At 32.2% G+C, this 15,547-nt stretch overlaps 2 protein-coding genes across 10 annotated transcripts; both read right to left on the bottom strand.

The window, feature by feature from the left end:
- Positions 1-4: 4 nt before the first annotated feature.
- LOC101247334 (uncharacterized) lies at positions 5-5,170 on the bottom strand. Of its 9 annotated transcripts, none has more exons than XM_004241596.5 (13): positions 4,943-5,170; positions 3,672-3,745; positions 3,459-3,573; positions 3,044-3,268; positions 2,873-2,955; positions 2,678-2,778; positions 2,386-2,509; positions 2,070-2,224; positions 1,566-1,702; positions 1,301-1,471; positions 972-1,196; positions 624-857; positions 5-412 (listed from the first exon to the last, which is right to left on the bottom strand). In XM_004241596.5, exons 1-13 carry the CDS (start codon positions 4,943-4,945, stop codon positions 272-274), a joined length of 1,788 nt encoding a protein of 595 aa, XP_004241644.1. In that variant the 5' UTR covers positions 4,946-5,170; the 3' UTR covers positions 5-271. The 9 variants fall into 9 exon arrangements, with proteins under 9 accessions (XP_004241644.1, XP_010322636.1, XP_025887409.1 ...); XM_010324334.4 differs by lacking the exon at positions 4,943-5,170 and adding an exon at positions 3,982-4,119 and having other exon boundaries at positions 3,672-3,864; XM_026031624.2 differs by lacking the exons at positions 3,672-3,745; positions 4,943-5,170 and adding exons at positions 3,746-3,864; positions 3,982-4,119 and having other exon boundaries at positions 3,459-3,578.
- Positions 5,171-5,696: 526 nt separating this feature from the next.
- On the bottom strand, positions 5,697-11,634 carry LOC101246440 (respiratory burst oxidase homolog protein D). The gene is made up of 12 exons (XM_004241593.5): positions 10,898-11,634; positions 10,598-10,760; positions 10,463-10,511; positions 10,237-10,350; positions 9,721-10,149; positions 9,142-9,525; positions 8,942-9,037; positions 8,726-8,841; positions 8,231-8,333; positions 8,067-8,125; positions 6,573-7,087; positions 5,697-6,113 (listed from the first exon to the last, which is right to left on the bottom strand). Exons 1-12 carry the CDS (start codon positions 11,331-11,333, stop codon positions 6,004-6,006), a joined length of 2,574 nt encoding a protein of 857 aa, XP_004241641.1. The 5' UTR covers positions 11,334-11,634; the 3' UTR covers positions 5,697-6,003.
- Between the last annotated feature and the right edge of the window lie 3,913 nt (positions 11,635-15,547).

Below are 15,547 nucleotides of genomic sequence, written 5' to 3'. Positions count from 1 at the left end.
AGGGTTCGAAATTGAAATTTGCATAGCACAAACAATTAGTGAGAGGTATCTACCACAAACTATTGGCAAGAGGTATACAGCCAAACTATAAGTGCTACAAAATGAAACGAATATACCAAAAAAGAATATCCTTCAGCATAGACAAAACGAGAGAACTATTTTCTTCCTTTTTGTCGATCCAACACAGCTTTGACTACTACAACTAGTGGTATACATCTATAATAACAAGTTAAAAGGACAACACAGAGTGACATTGAATACCCTTGAGAGATTAGTAATCACGTAGTTGTCTTGCGGGTACAGTGGAAGTGGGTGGGTTTGGAATTGAATCATTTGGCCCAATGTCGTCAATTGGAGGGCGCTGCTTGTGATGGTTGGTTAGTGACTGATACGCCATTGCCAATGCTAAAGCCTGCGCATAAAAGGAAGGAACACACAAAATCAAGGTCATCAGTCTAGCAACGAGGACGGAGTCAGGTTCTGAGCTGAACACATTACTTTCCCCTCGAACCATGTGTGAGTGTTCACATATATACATATGAGAAAATTAAACCAAGCTAGACTCTAGGATTCTAAATTTTCCTATATCCAAAACATACAAGATAAGAGGATTAGAGCCTTACAACATGATCGTGGTCAGGAGGAGCATAAATGCCAGTAGTTATTGTTGTCTTCCTGCGAGTATCATCAGACGATGCATTGGATATCTTCTTAAAACCTGTTGGAACCACCACTACTGGCATACCCACAAGATTGCCCACACAAACTTTCTCCCAGTCACCTGAATCTCCAATAAATGCATCAACTGTGAAGTTCTCTTTCACTTCCTGAATCAATTTGCTTCGACTTCTCTGTGCCTGTCAAGTACATCCACCTTTAATGCTATTTGATCGGTAAAGTGTATCGGGCTCTATCCGAGGCAATGTGTTTTAACATCTAGAGAGCGATATATTCTAGATTGTGACATATACCTGAATATAGTCTACAGCAGATATAACACGGGCACGACGAAGTTCAAGAGGCCATTGGTCTTGAGCTTCAAATTCATCATCCTGGTTTGAGCGCTGCCACTCGTCAAAATGAGCTAGCATGTCAACATCCATAGTGAAGCTAACAATACCTTGAGCACTATCAACAGTGTAATCCAGATTAAATGGAACCATATTCACTCCCTTTGATCTAAGTACACCAACAACCTGTAATTGACATAATTAAACAGTCTAGTTAATTCGGGCTTTCAAAGAGGATAAAGAATCTAATTTGCATAGTGAATTTCTGGTAATGTTGTACAATCACTTACTTCCTTGTCAGCGTCTTCGAGATACCCAACAGTGAGTTTTGTAATATCAACTGAAAATGGATCACCTAACATGATGTCCCTGGACGAAAGATCATCTGGATCCTTTCCTCGGATGACATCGAGAACAACCGCACAATCTGCAGCAGTTCTGCAGAGAGGGCCCAGTTTATCCTAATGACCAGCCAGATTCAAGTTTCAGCACCTCTACAGTAAAAGATAAAAATACATACAAAAGGAATTAAATTTTGTGGAAGAGGAACGATACCAAGCTTTCCGATATGCTCATAACTCCAGTACGACCAACAGCTCCAAAAGTGGGCCGCAATGCAGTAACACCACACCTAGTAGCTGGGTAGGTGATAGACCCAACAGTTTCTGAACCAATTGCAAATGGAACTAGACCTGCAGTGTGAAGACATCATTGTAGATCAATATACTTGCCAAATAATCTTATTCGGTACCTCCCACTCTATCTCTTCTCAGAGTATTCTATTAGAAGAAGAAAAAACGAAGTAATGATTGACTCATCTTCCGTATCACTATTTAGATACTGCATTTATTTTTCTTGTTGCTGGTCATATGTATAGAACCAATTTAAGAACTGGGCATAGTATGATATATCTGTTAGATTCCATTCATTTGGATCAGTAAATGGCTAAAGGTTGATAAAAATTCATTCTTTCACCCGTGCAGATAACAAAACAGATGTAGGTACTAAGAAACTTAAATTGGGACTGAGGGAGTATTAGAGAAAGCTAACTCAAGGTACCTGCTGAGGTGCTGGAAGCCGGCCCTGCTGATGAACCAGTAGAAAATTCTTCGATATTCCAGGGGTTTCTTGTTCTACCACCGAACCAGATATCGTCATAAGCTAAAGAACCAGAGACCAACTTTGCAACAAGAATTGCACCAGCAGATTTCAGCCTGCATCAACCGTATCTACAAATTATTATACAAACATATGTACAATATAGGCTGGCTTCGGGAGTGGCCTCGACATTTATTGATTGCTTTTCACAGCCAAAGTCAAAGGTTTGTTGGTGGCAAGATCGGCATGCCTTCTAGTTGTAGTGATTTGTAAGTACCTCTTATAAACCCAAGCTTCGACATCAATAACTTGATCTTTGAAAGACTTGGAACCCCATGTTGTGGGATAATCTGGTACTGCAATAATGTCCTTTAGACCATATGGGATCCCATGAAGAGGACCTATAAAGAACAGAATGGTCATTCAAACTGAAATTTCAATATCATCTCTCTCCAGACACTTCACTCCATATAAACAAATGTTAGAAGATTTTCTGTGACATCCAAAAACTAAAATGTGGAGAGGACGCGGAAGGGGACTAAGGGGAAGAGAGGAAGGTGGACTTCTACCCAAATATTTTCCTTTTGCAAGCACTTGATCAGCCTCTTTTGCTTGCTGAAATGCTAATTCTTCAGTAATTGTGATAACAGATTCAAGGACAGGGCCGTACCTGCGAGCTCCGGCATAACACATCATTTTCAGAATAAAATTATTCAATAGCATGCAAATGAGATAAACAAAAGCAAATCATTCATTCACCATACCTTTTTAATCTGTTCAGAAAAATTCGAGTGAGTTCCTCGGATGTAATCAATTTTTCCTTGAAAAGTTGCCCGAGTTCAAGAACCTGATAAACAATTTCAAATAATAAAATTAAACTAGGAATCAGTGGTGCAACACGGTTACGTTAGCATGGCTATTTAGGGTGCACGTACACTCATGAAAGCAATATCCTCATCATTTTTCGGCCTTTGAATGCCAGAGCATTCAGAATAATTGAACTTGTCCGTTACTCGCTTTGCTTCCTGGGATTTCCATGCAGAATTGAAAACTAAAGGAGACGGGTCACGCAAACCTCCATTCTCAGTAGCAACTAACTTCCGGTTCGATCTTATTATAGGAATGTTAAAATCTTTTGCGCCCTTCTGTATTTCAAGCTTCTGAAAAGAAAGAATCAGCACCAGACACAAAAATAGCCTTACTCAGTTTTCCAATTGGGAGCACTCGATGTCAGATCCTCCAAAAAAATGTGCTACTTTTGGAGGATCCAAAACACAACACTCGACAATTATGAATAATCCGTGCAACACAGCTAACAATTGTTTAGTGAATTTAACTCCATCACAGTACCTTACAGTCATTGAAAAAGCCAGCATCCAACATGTCGAATCCACATTTACATACCGGAAACTCATTTTTGGCTTGTTCCAAGTGTTCGCCACAGTTTTTAGGCCCTAATTTCCCACTGTCCTGAGCAATGACTACAGATTATCAAACAGAAAGTAGCAAACAAATAACAAAGAATACTATCTTTGTCCTGGATTACGAATTCGAATGTACTACCTTGAGGTGAAGTCCCGGGAATAAACCCGGGTGCTCTGTGGTAAAATTTTGTAGAACATTCTATAAATTCTCACCTGCTTTACAAATGTTAGTTTCATAGCTTTGATGATTAAAGATGATACACAAATTAACCATTTTGTCACTAATCACATTTTCAGCTTCAATCAGATCATGGCATTTGGCTGCATTACACCTTACTCCCCAAACACCAAAAAATAAGTAAAACAAACAAACAAACAAACATTAATTTCCTAAAAAAAAAACTATTTTCTTGAAAAACATATTTCTTCATACCAAACAGTAAACATACCCTAAAAATCTTCAGCTTCTACTCTGACATTTCAGTTCTTAATGTACTAAACTATATTCAGCAATTTCAAACCTATACTAATTATCCAAGCGCGAAAACGATAATTTTGCATCTCATCTCACACGCACTACATTTTGTGTCAATTAAGTTGATACCATTCATATAGTGTTCTGACTATAAATACTCATATTTATTATTACCACTAAATTAATACAACGACAATTATATTATTATTTGTTGCGGGTGACACCTACCCTACTTGTCTAGTCCTAAAAAAGTTACTACTTCTCTACAGGCTTAAATTTTAAAGCCTCACACAACTCGCATGCATAACTAGTGGGGACAATCGCATGGATTGGACTAAATTTGGACGGATCAGTCAACACAATAAACGGGTCAGGCCCAACCCAACCCAAATTTGCTTGGGCCAAAATGGGTGAGGTAACAGGTTAGTAATCGTAATCTGACCCGCTCAACTCTTACTAAATTTTAAATAACTTTATTTGTTATTTTATAAGTTGTTAATACCTAATAAAATTATTATTTTTCTTTATTCTATCTATATATAACATATAAAATAAAAATAAAAAATATTTTGATAAAATTTTTCAAAAATCAATTTTGCGTTACGTGTCGATTCAATTTTTAATATAATAAAACGGATTGAGTTAAACAAGCAACCGAAACCTAAATGGATTGGGTTGGATCGGACGGATTGAGTTTGATTTTACTACGCCTGGGCACAACTAACTAGCTTGCAGCGGAAATTAAACAACGAGTTGCATCTAATACAGTAGTAATCAGTGCGTTAACAAAACTATCATGTTAAATTGGTAATGATGTAAAAAGTACTGTACGTAAACACTATTAAAACAAAATGGAACAGCAGAAACACAATTTTGAATTAAGCAAGAGATGATTAAAAAAAAAAAAAAGAACAGGGAGAAGAGGAAGAGTGTACCATATTTGTGGGAAAATGCTGGAAAAACCAAATATTCTAATGGGGATGATGATGCAGAAATCGGAGTAGCAAAAAATATTTTTTTTGGGGGGAACAATTGGACGTAGCAATTAACAATGTAAACAAAAATAAATAAAAAATAAAAAATTCAGCGGTGACAAAAGTCGAAAGGCCAGCTCGCCACGTAATTAGCCATGAGGACGACACCGTTCTTTTCACTGATGTGTGTGGATTCATACGTTTGTTCTTGCGGTGCTAGCTAAAAATTTATAAAATTTTACTTTCTCTTTTCGGCCGGTGTAATTTTAGCGTCCGTTTGATCACGTGAGATAACATTATGATATAAAATAACATAAGATGAAATTAAATTTTTTGTTTAGACATGTGATTTTAATTTTTAAACTGTATTTTAACTCTAAATATAAAAATACTAGAAGTTGTAAAAATCATATTAAAAAAATGTACCAAATTTTTATACAATCTTATTTCGTCTCTGTTTTATATGTTGACTATTTTTTAAATTTTGAAATTCAAAATAGGTTTATTTTGACATTAAATTATTCATATATCATTTAAATACTTTAAATTATCAATTATTATGATTTATAGCTTTTTTTATATAACTTATAAATATACTTTAAATTTCATTTTAAAATTTTTTTAATCAAATTTAAACTGTTTAACTTTTAAAAAATAAAAAATCCCACATAATGATACAGCGGAAGTAAGCAAAAATTCATAATAAAGTGTAATATATCACAAAAATTATTACTGTGGACATTTAATATCGTTTAACATAAATCAACATAGATATATCCTTTACAAAAGGAACAAATTAAAATAAAAGGATTATTTGAATTGGTAATCCAATCCAGTACTGGTGGGTGGAGCTGCACAAAAATAATTGCTTTTCGTATAACAATACAAAACCCAACTATTAACAAAATCAACAAGATTTTCTATAAAAAAAAAAAAAAAGAAAGTAGTGGATATATATGCTTCTTTATAAAAAAAAATGGTTGTTATCTGTTTGGTTTGATCCTTTGCTAGTCCATGATTGGTCAAAAGTTTTCTTTATGGAAATCAAACTTTGTTGATGTCTTGTGGGAAAAATCTAAGGCCAGTTGTCCAAGCTGTTTCGTCAGTGCTGGTGCCCCACAGTAGAAAACTCCTTCAAATTTTAAAAGAGCGACCATTTAATTTTATATAAGTTCAAGTGTTTATTTATACGATTTAAATTTGAAATGACATAAATATGACTTTTAATTTTGATATCAGTTGATAACTATGACCCTTAACTTTGATGTACACAAGTATACACTTAAATTTATATAAAATTGAACAAATACACATACATTTCCTACATGGCATGATACACGTAGGACACAAATCTTCCATGTAGAGTGCCATGTAAGATAAATATGTCAATTTGTTTAATTATATACAAGTCTAAGTGTCTGCTCATATATATGTAAAGTTCAAGATCGTAATTGTCAAGTGACGCCAAGTTAAGAGTCATATTTATGTGTTATGTCTATATCAGCTGAGGCCAAATTAAAGAACGTGTGTGTGTTTACTATTATGCATATAATTGAAATTCTTAAAATTATAGGAAGTCTCAGGTACATACCAACTCTTGCATCAGTATGATTAAGAGCAATGCGTTTGTAGACATCTCTCCAATTAGGTCTAGCAAAATGAGTCTTAACTCTTGTTCCAGATACAATGTCTACACCATTTTTAGCATGATTGATGGATTGAAGCATCGCGATGAGAGCAGATCGAGCATCACCTTCTTCATAAACACTTGTACAATAATTATGCATCTCGATTATTTCAGCACAATCCATTTCAGCTAACTCATTCATTAAACCCTTGAACCAATCAAATGAACCTTGTTCTCTAGTAACCCAATAAAAATATACTCTCTTGAAGTTTGATCCTGATCCTGATTTTTTCTTTTGTTCTGTGCTCTCCAAATCATGATCATACTCTTCTTCCTTCATGTTGTTCACTATGTCTTTAACAATACTTATCATAGGGGTGGCTCCAATTCCTAAACCTACCAACAAAAGCACCTCATATTCCTTATAGTCTTGTGCTGGTGCTCCATATGGTCCATCAATTAACACTTTTGGGTAATAACTGAAATAATTAAACGTCATCATATATAATCAGCTTTGTTAGTAGTTTTACGATCGTCTGATAGAGTGTATTAGAAAAAATAATGCATGTATTAACTCTGTGTATTAATAGCACCTTGTTTAGTGCACTTTTTTAACCTATGTATATCTATTGTATATTGAGCCGTATATTACTAATACATGAAAACTCATAGTATTAATAATGCAATCATTTTGAATGCATGCATAAGTACTTATTGCCCCTCAAAACCTTTTTTTACATCTTTTTTCATAATATCATTATTGTGGAGCGTATCTTTATAAATAAATTTTTTTATGCAATATATGCTAGCATTACTAATGTACTCGTTTATTCTTTTAACTCATTGGTAATGGTATTTTTTTAAAAAAAAAATGAAACTTGTTGTCGAAATAATTCTTAAATATTTGTGTGATCGCTAATTATTTCATTAAAGGTAAAAGAAAAATTTTAAAATAATCTTTTTTCTTACTATAATAACGTGACATTCTTTTCTAGAGGACCTAAAAATGAAATGTAAAAAGGACGAAGGGAATAACTAATTTTCCAGTACATGGAAAAAAATTTGAAATAATTTAGAAAAATTAAACAATGGTTTGATGAAAAATTTAAGTATTAAAATGTTAATTAGAGCAAATGACATTGTTTAGAGTTGGAATATTTGTAAAGAAAAATTATTTCCATTTATAAGTAATGGAAAAGGTTTTCCAATTTTTATGGTAAAAAAGAAAAAAAATTTCTGTCATATCATACACGTATGATATAAATGATAAAATAAATTATTTCAAACACAATAATCAAACAAAATATAAAAAATTTATGGTATCATTATTTACTTTTATTCCTCACCCAAATTATATGAAAATGAAGGTTAAACTACCTAATGCGCTGTTAAAGTGAATCATTTTTTTTTAAGTGTCATTGGGGGGCACTGTATTATAATAATGGAATAAAGACTCACTTTATATTGTCTTGCATGTAGGCGGCTTTAACGAGTCCACTTCTTCCTGTTTGTGATGGCTGGCACGCATATATAATAATGTAAAAAATGTATGGATATGATTAAGAAAAAGTTCAATAATTGAGTATTAAAAATAGTGGAAACATTTCTTTAATAATGCTTACCTCTGAGAAAACATCTCTGAGTTTTGTAGTCCAATCACCAACAGTTCGAATATGTACACTTAGATACTCATCTCCAGGCGCTGAAGTTATAGAAAATGGGTGCCTGGTAATATATATAATATTTGCCAAGTCACAAGAACAGTACGTGTATCGAGTTAAAAACAAAGAAATCCAACCAAATACAGGTAAACATGAGACTAAATGTACTTGGACTCTTTTACGATAGTCAAACGCCTCGTCATCTAATTAGTGATTGAGAGTGAATGAGATTCATATCGTGTCTTTTGCACAATCAATGTAATTCAGTTAACATATTTTTACACCATCAGACAATTTTTATCTGTTGTAATAGATAACATATCTTATTTTCAAGATTTGAAATTCATATTTTAAGAAAATTTATTCAAGAAAAAGAAAAAAGAACAATTAATAACACAATTAAGAAACACATGTGACACTTAATTAGTAGTAATTTATTTATTAAGCATCACCTACCATTCAAATGGTGAAACTGCAGCACAGTTGACAAACATGTATTGCCCACTTTTATAATTGAAGCCCTGTGGCTTTGACATTTGAAGTGTCAACACATTTCCAGGATACATAGCCACCTAGCTCCATATTAAGTGCAAATCTATCATTTGTCTCAACAACCTTGATATTATCAAGAATTATAACTAAATTATATGTATAGATTTGGACTCAACTTACTTTTAATATTTTAACATCCTTGACGCTTGACCTGAATGCCCTTAGTAATCTTTCACCAGAATAAAGTATGATTGGTATAGCCAAGTACATCCATGTCTGCCAGTATACGCTCGCATTGTAAGTTGATTTAATAGTTGTGAGTGTATAAAAGTTAAACTCATTAAGAAATTATTGTTGATTCCACAAATGTATAGACTGACCGTCTTCTTGTACCATTCTTTGGTTAAGTAAAGCTCGATACCATGGACTATGAGGAGAGAATAGACAATGACAAAGAGGTGATGGGAGTACCAGAAGGCATTGAAACCTGTGAGCTTGTTCAATGGTCTTGGTAAACGAATTTTGTTCCTTCTAAATCGTTGGCTTGCTAGAGTGAAAGCTATTGACATCAAAACCACCATTATGATCCCGGACACTCCTTCTACTCCCTTCACAAAATGCCAATAGTTTCTTGGTTGATCTCCAAAGTATGGCTTCATTGGTTTATACTTTTCCGGGCTAGCATTTAGTAGCCGAGGAAAATCACAGGTCATATGAGCAAGTATGTGTATTCCAACAGCAAGTCCAATTGCCCCTGCCACCATCTATACAAAGGGAGAGATAAAAACAACAATTTATTCCATATCTAGTTTTTCTTGTGTAAGTTTGTCACATAATCGGTCTAAAATCAGTGGCAGAATCAGGATTTTCATTCAGAGGTATCAAAACATAAAGAAGTAAACACATACAGCACCCTCCTAGCAAGGTGAGAATCAGCTTAAATTGGAAGAATAGCTTACTTTGTGAAAATTGATGTTATCATCAAAGGGAACAGCACCACCTAATTTAGTCTTGTTTCGAAGCCAAGTGATAGTGTTTCTGCAGACTGGGAGTAAAATCAGTGCCATGTTTAGCTTAAGTACCTCGGCAGCCCCTTTCGCCACACAAACGCAATGACCCATGACATCAAATGCTGCTTTGTTTCTGTACTGGACATATTTGTAACCAAATAGTCCAGCCATCACACTAATCCATAATAACAGTACCCAAACTCTTCGCCAATTGTCTAACAAAAAGTACGTCAAATTGTTATACCATCTTTTAATGGGATTAGTCTCCAATGTTGGCTTAAGCTTCATGCTTAGCATATGACTTAATTTCCTATGCAAGCCTTTTCCTCCATCTGATTGAATTGGAGCTTGTAATAAAAGCATTTTTAAGTTCTCAAGCTGTCAAATCGAATCAGATGATAAATAGTTAAAACGATATTTATTTTCAAATTGAGATCATTGAACATGAAATAAAACTAGTCTAACCATGATGTATCCTTTGCGTTCGCGATCCAACTCTTCCATGATCAACGCTGCGTATTCTGCTGCTTGTTTTTGGATATTTGATAGCTTGTTAGCTGATGCGCTTAGGCAAATAATCTGCCAGGATATATTTGTTTTTTTCAACTTTTCATGTGGAAATTTATTCGCACACCCAAAAGATCATTGTATTTACTAGATAAGACAGATAAATATATGGAATCACAAATACCTCTCTGACTTCTTCTTCTGTAAGTCTACCATCTGCATCTTTATCAACCCTGCATTAAATCCCTCACAAAAATCAATTGATTTGATTGAACAACTAATCGATCAAAAGATGTGATGATAATATTTTATTACTTACATGTCAAAAAAGGTTTGAAGGCGGGAATCAAAGCTTTGGTTAGCAATTTGTTCCCAAAACTCTTTAAGCTGTTCTTTGCTGATGCAACCACTTGTCATATTTCTCCTCCGAGCTAACGCATCAAAAAGCTCTAATGCAAATCCCTCAGATTCCTTGTTCATACCTATCATTGAAAATCAACAAACAACAACATATCCAGTGAAATACGACGTGTAAATTATTTACATAATTACATGTTTTTAGGTAACTTGATGATGTAAATTACTTTTACACAGTCAGTTAAAACTCGGATCCTTTTACCTATGCATTCTCCAAATTTTGCTTTAGGTAGTAAGCTATCTGAGTTGGCAGTAAGCTCGTCGAATCGCTGTTGGACGGTGTCCCATCCAGAGCCACCATCAGTCCTACTGATAAATTTGAAGCCTTTGAGAACATTCTGAGCTGCTGTTGAACTCCTATCAATTGTCCGAGGAGGATGCGGTTGGCTTCTTAAACGCTTGGAAAGATTTCTTACGATTGTGGCCCCAAAGCTGCGCTTTTTCTGCAGGTTTTTGCCCAGTGCTTCAATCTCTGCTTCCTCTGCTTTAGTCTTAGTGGCATTTTTGACACTGTGGACTGCCACGGTGTCATCGCGGATATCAAGGGTGACTTCGACGTACTTGTCATCGTTAGATTTGGTGGTGTAGGAGGGACTAATGATCTCCCTGTCAGAGTGGTGATCTTCTGGATTTTGCATTTTGATGACTCACAGAATTTTGGGGAATGAAGAAATTAATGAGCAAAACTGGAGGTGTATGTACACCATATATATTGAGAAAAAGAAGATAAAAGCTTAGCATATAGACAGGCATGTATGTTTGAATTAAGAGAAGCAATGGATGTTGAGATGTGACGAGGGAAATCTTTAGGTAACCAAATAATGTGGTTCTTTTCTTCCTTCCGGAGCGACTTAATTCGTACCATATTAGTTTATTATTTTTTATTTTATATTATAAAATTATCATAAACATGAAAATAATACAATTTTTTAAATATTGTGTAAAATAAAAAATAATCAACTAATACAAGTCAGATAAGTACGTTTCTCGTGGAAAAATTGAGGAAGCATCTATGACGCGAGCAAATGCGCTTGCGCTCGTCATTACACTAGGTACACTGATGTAATGGTACTAACATATATATTGTTTAGTATATAAAGATGAGAAAAACCTTCAATTTTATTATTTTTAATTTTTTAAATTATTAATAGTCTTAAAAATATTTTTTCACTCAATTAATTAAATTTAAATATATCTAATTTTACTACTCTTAATTTTTAATCTAAGTTTAAGAAGTTCTTATTAATATTCTTTACATTATTGTCGTATATTATTTAATTTCATTTATTTATGCTAGGCTCATGTGCGTCCATAAAGCACTATGTAGTATTACGCATTGGTTATTTTCAAACCACAGTATTATTTTATATAGTAACATATAATACTCCAGCAGGGCTTATTGTGATTATTCGATCTAAATTGACACATTCGTCCAAACGATAACTATTTCTTCAATTTATTCAATATTATACATATGCCTGCACTCTATTCTAACTTGGGGAAATTAAAACAAATATTGTATTTAAAATTTATGTGTACCTATATAAGTTTTTTCATATATCTAAGTTTTAAAATGAAATATTTAAAGATTTAAATATTTCATTGATTTAGTTTAAGATTCAGTTATAATTATTATTATGTTTTTTCGCGTGATTTTATATATATATATATATATATATACACACACACACATCAGTTTTCTTAAAATCGTTTAACGATCTTTTTTTTTATAAATAAAAAAATTAAATTAAAAAATATTTGACAAGTAAATAGAAACAGAAAGGCTAATAGGATCGAAAACCAATTCTTTTGATATTATTTCTCAGTGTGTGTAATCTCAACATTTTACCTACTTCAAGTAATAATAATTGAACCACCAATGCATGCCATGAATAGGAAAACACGAGTTAATTGCTCTTTACCTTTCTTGATTTCTGTCTTCTTAAAAGTGATTTTTAAAATCTTAACTGACTATAATATTATAAAAATTAAACCATTTTTATGAAATTAATGAATTTATGATTTTTTTTTTATGACTTTATTAGAATTGATGTTCTATTCATTTTTACATCGAACATCAGGTGTGATTTGGCTAGGATAATAACATAATAATTATAGAAATCTCACCTTTTATTTTACTTATTATCATTATTTTCTATAGGTTTTACAAATAAAATCTCTCATTTTTCTTTTAATTCAAAAATGTCATTAATGTATTCAACACTTCATTAATCTATTCGACTTTTTTTGATGTATTAGCATTTTGATTTTTTAGTCATTAATATGTTTAAATTCTCCATTAATGTATTTGATCCTCTTTTATATGTATCGGCGCATGTATTCGACCATTTCTTTAATGTATCATTGCTTTGATTTTTTTTTTTGGCCATTAATATATCCGAACCAATGTATCGATTTGAGAAATTTTTGTAATTATAAACTTTTAAGTGATAATTCCGTAATTTTTTTATTATTATTTGGCAGTATCTTTTGTTATTACATATATGACGCATTCTATTTTTACCTTGCATATCTACGTACACAAACGTACGTTTAAAATAAAAAGAACTCTTTTAGTAGTGCCAACTAATCTGAAAGTAAGGTTTAGTTTACCGAAAGAAATAATGATATAGTATTATTAAACGTGTAACTAATTGATTTTTCTTGCTATGAAATTTGAAATATTTTCAGATCTATTTATAATATAAAATACAATATTGTGCTTACAATCATTTCTATGAACTTTTTACAAAAAGGCAGCTCATTTAGAAAAGGAAAAGAGATAAAGATCGGGCTAATTTATTATTTCTTAATAGCTTAGACTTTTGCACTTCCAATTATTGAACTCATCTTAGAGAGGAAGGAGGAAAATTTTATATTTTCTGGATTTCGTATGCGTTATTTGAAATCTCTTATACGTAAAATATTGTTAGGTTATTAGTATTTTAATATTAATATTTAATATATTAAATTGTTTTATTTTAGAGTTATAAAAATGATGATTGGTAGATATTTGTGTTTTAAACTATCGATTTAATCATGCTATACATCTTTGACTTGATAGCCATGTAATTCCATTATTTTTGGCTTTATTGATTGAATTCATTGTGAAATAAAAACATTTCAATAAATATTGGAATGGATAACTTTTACATCATTCATTAGCATTGGTTGTCCATCACTTTATTTCATTCTTGATTCCTCCATTACTCTTTGTAACATATGTAACTCCTATTGTGACCTATGAAACTCCTAAAATCATTATCTTCATTATTTACTACTTCCATTATCTTCCTATTCATTGCTTGGAAGACTTCTTGTAATATAAATAGTGGTGGTCTTTATTTGGTTTGGAAGACACACAAAACACAAGAGAAAACAAAGAGTAAAAGAGTTAGTCTAAAAGAGAGTTCTAATTAGTTGAAGGGAGGTGTTCTTTTCTGTGAAGCTTTAGACTCAACTCTTGTCCAGAGTTTTTGAGTTATACTTTGCGAAGGCTGTTGTATCCTGGAGGAGACAAGTCAAAGAGTACTACTGCTGGACCGGTGAAAACATTTGTTGCAGTGGGCTTGAATCTCCTTAAAGAGAGCGAGATATCCGCGCCTCAGCCCGAAGAGATTAATTTCTTCATTTTATTTTCAATTGTAATCTTGCAATTATATTATCTTGTAAGTTTTTTCACTAACAAATATTAATCTTTTATTAAAAAACATATAATAAAAAATAATTTTTTTTTAATAGAAGACAAAATCAATTGTACCGAATCGCTTTAGAAATGATTCTTTTAAGTCTTTAAAAAGATTTTTTTTTTTTTACTAAATAGAAAATTTAGCGTCTGGATCTTCAACTTAATTTCTATCTAGTTAATACTTTAAATTGGCCCAGATATTTTTGAAAATTAAAAAAATCACATTTAGATAGGAAAGGAGATAAAAAAAAGTAAACTTTCTTCAATCGAACTAGTAGTACAAAGTTAATCTGAGTCCGGAGTCTAAAAGTATAAAATATTAACAAAAATTTTAAAACGATATATAAAATTTTATATTAATCAAAATGAAAAAATCGCTAGAACAACAACAATTTACTCCACCGAAAAAAGTAAACTGCAGCAATTTTGCAAAATGTGTTTTTTTTATATAAAAAAAATTCAAATCGCTACCTAGGCAGCGATTTTTCAATTTTTTTTAAAAAAATTAAAAATGTAAGGAGTACATGACATTTGAATAATGTCGTGGGCCCAACGCTGATTGATTTTTTTTTCAAACTAGTATTACGTAGGTCGAAAAGGGCTATAAAATTACTTATAAAATAAGTTCAGAAGGTAATAAGACCTTATATAATATAAGTGTGTCTCTAAAATTTTAGACATAACTTGAGAGAGTACTTGTGCATTTTTCCTTTTATAAGAATGTATCGTTGATAAAGTAATTCTTAAATAACTTATCTCTTCAAAAAATAACACTCTTCTTAAATCTTAACTAATCTTTCTATTAATAATACATAGGGGTTGATAATCAAATTCAACCCATTTAATTCATTCAATTCATACCCGCTCGTTTACTAGCTCAATCCAATTCAATCTATTAAATATTAAATTGATATAAAGCCCAAATCAACTTGACAGAAATATTGTTAAAATACTTTTATTTTTAAAATAAGTTAATAATTATGTATTAAAATATCGTAAAAGAAAAAAATAAAATAATTCAAAGGCTCATAAAAATTGAATTGAGTTGGGTCTTAACCCATTTTATAACCCATTATCCACTCCACTTGATTCTAGACCCGTTTATTGTCTTGATTCAGTATGACTCGTTCAAATTTGATTCAATCCATTCAATTATCATTCTTT

The sequence above is a fragment of the Solanum lycopersicum genome, chromosome 6 (assembly GCF_036512215.1).
Source record: "Solanum lycopersicum chromosome 6, SLM_r2.1".
Taxonomy (NCBI): domain Eukaryota; kingdom Viridiplantae; phylum Streptophyta; class Magnoliopsida; order Solanales; family Solanaceae; genus Solanum; species Solanum lycopersicum.
The sequence above is the reverse complement of the archived record's forward strand: the minus strand, read 5'-3'. Positions and strand labels throughout refer to the sequence as shown.